Genomic DNA, 2,326 nt, shown 5'->3' with positions numbered 1-2,326 from the left:
CATTCAGTACCTGTTTCATCCAAGATCTCAGTCCCTGCCTGATACAGGACCAGGTTTCATGGGATGCACAGACACATTTTTCATGATATGGACCTGAGCGTCAGCTATGTCCCAGCACAGACACGGTGAGACTGCCCGAGAAGCAGATCCCCTCAGGGTGTCCAGCACATGACCAGCAGGATTCCTCAGCCTTTCTCCTTGCCCAGAAAGCAATCCCCATCCCTCTGATCTCTCTAGAGCTGGGGAGAGCAGCCGTGTTAAGGACTCACAAAGACACACACACACCGGCTCATGTAAACTAACATGGAATTCTATACAGATTTGTACTCCCACATGCATCCACACAAACGTGTCTGCTTACAGGTAAACACAAGAAAAGAACAAGCACGGGAACACAACGGACCATGGACACTGCTGAGGATCCCTGGGGACTGGGCAGTGTCAGGCAGGGTGGGGTCAAACCCCAGCAGCACAAGACCTACACCTGGGGAGGCAACAACAAGTGACCACGGAGGTGAGCTGAGGAGGGAGGCAGGCAAACATATGGACACGGTATAACTTCATGGGTGGGATCCCACGGCATCCGTCTGAGGAGGGCTGGAATTTCATTCTAATAACACTTCAAACAGCCCCACCCGAGCGACCCAGGCTGACATCACTTGCCTGCTCTGGAAACATCCAACACTTGAGCTGAGTCTTCTGCCTGCACTGCTGCATTCCTGCCCTAGAAATCCTGGGGCCTTTCATCCCAGCGCTCAGAACAAGCCTCCACTGGGCAATGGGCATGGCACAGACCTGGCAATGAAAAGGAGCAGTGCAGGAAAGGAAAGCACAGCCCATATCATTAGCTGCGATGGTTTGCATTCAAGATGAGCTTGTCAGAAAATGGTTACCTCTGCAAAGGGTGCCTCTGGTCCTGCGGCAGTGAAGGGCAGGTATAAAAGGCAGCCCAAGTCCCTGCTCTCTCATGCCCTTCTCTTGGCTCCTTCTGCTTGGGAACCAGGTGAGTCTGAAGCCCCTTCTCCTCCTCTTCCATAGGGAGATCTGCACTTGGGAGACATCCCAGCTGATATTGCTCTGTCCTGTCCTGGGGTCTGGATCTTCTTGTCATGACAAAGGGAAGTGGGGACACTATCTACTTACAGAGAGGCTGGGATGTGACTGAGGGGACATTTGGTTTATGAATTAGGAGAGAACCTCCCTGGGCCATGCTGCTCTTCATACGGCAATGAAGACCATGTGACTCCCTCAACAATTCCCTGTCCCCACTCTTCAGCGGCCTTGGCTCCTTGGTAACAGGGTAACCAGGCAGGTCCTCACCCACCCTTGTGCTCTGCTTCCTCCCTGCTTCTACCCAGGTGCACCTCCACCCTCAGAGACATGTCCTGCTACGACCAGTGCCTGCCATGCCGGCCCTGCGGCCCGACCCCGCTGGCCAACAGCTGCAATGAGCCCTGTGTCAGGCAGTGCCAGGACTCCACCGTGGCCATCCAGCCCTCCCCCGTGGTGGTGACCCTGCCCGGCCCCATCCTCAGCTCCTTCCCACAGAACACCATTGTGGGCTCCTCCACCTCCGCTGCCGTTGGCCGCATCCTCAGCTGTGACGGAGTGCCCATCAACTCTGGGGGCTTTGACCTCTCCTGCATTACCAGCCGCTACTGTGGCAGAAGGTGCCCCCCCTGCTAAAGCCACTGGTGACAGCCCGCACAAGGACCCATGGACACACCTTGAGGAACTCAGAACATGGTGCTGGGCAGAGGATCAACATTTGGAGCTTATTTTCAGGATAGTTGAATGGTTTTGCCTTTCTTTCCATTTTCTTTATTTGCTGCCTCTTCCTCACCGAGCAATACGTAGCCTTCCTTTTGCTGCCAATCGGCTCAGAGATAATTTCTTGTTTCCCTTCACCTCCATTAGCAGTTTCCATCGAGCTGTGCTTTGGCTTTTCCTGACTCGCCGTTCTGCACCTTGCAGAGACCATCCTTGTGCTCTGAGGAGGCTGTCTTGAAGGTTAACCCCCTCCCCCGGGACCCTCTGTGCTCCAGGGCATTTTCCCATGACATCCAGCCAAGCAGGAAAGTCCCTGGTGAGACTAAGCCGTGCTCTTCTCCAGTCAGGGGCGCTCATCCTCCTGTTTGTCCTGTCAGGCCTCTGAGCATCCTGAGCTCCACAGTCTCCTGGACAGTGAGGGCAAGGCTGCCCTTGACCTTTACATCATCCAACAATTCTTCCTCATTTGTGAGTAGCAGGTCTAAGAGAGTCTCTGCATTGCCTTTTCATGGATTTCCTGCATCAAATATTTGTCTTTCATACACACTAGACATGT

General features: G+C 54.1%; 1 protein-coding gene across 2 annotated transcripts; it reads left to right on the top strand.

Moving 5' to 3' along the window:
• The first annotated feature begins 964 nt into the window (after nucleotides 1–964).
• LOC141970340 (feather keratin Cos1-2-like) lies at nucleotides 965–1,686 on the top strand. 2 transcript variants are annotated; one of them, XM_074926875.1, is made up of 2 exons: nucleotides 965–1,017; nucleotides 1,374–1,686. In XM_074926875.1, the coding sequence occupies exons 1-2, from the start codon at nucleotides 968–970 to the stop codon at nucleotides 1,684–1,686; spliced, it is 363 nt and encodes a 120-aa protein (XP_074782976.1). In that variant the 5' UTR covers nucleotides 965–967. The 2 variants fall into 2 exon arrangements, with proteins under 2 accessions (XP_074782976.1, XP_074782975.1); XM_074926874.1 differs by lacking the exon at nucleotides 965–1,017 and having other exon boundaries at nucleotides 1,381–1,686.
• Nucleotides 1,687–2,326: the final 640 nt, after the last annotated feature.

The sequence above is a fragment of the Athene noctua genome, chromosome 25, assembly GCF_965140245.1.
Source record: "Athene noctua chromosome 25, bAthNoc1.hap1.1, whole genome shotgun sequence".
Taxonomy (NCBI): Eukaryota; Metazoa; Chordata; class Aves; order Strigiformes; family Strigidae; genus Athene; species Athene noctua.
Note: the sequence above shows the minus strand (reverse complement) of the source record. Positions and strands in the feature narration are given on the sequence as shown.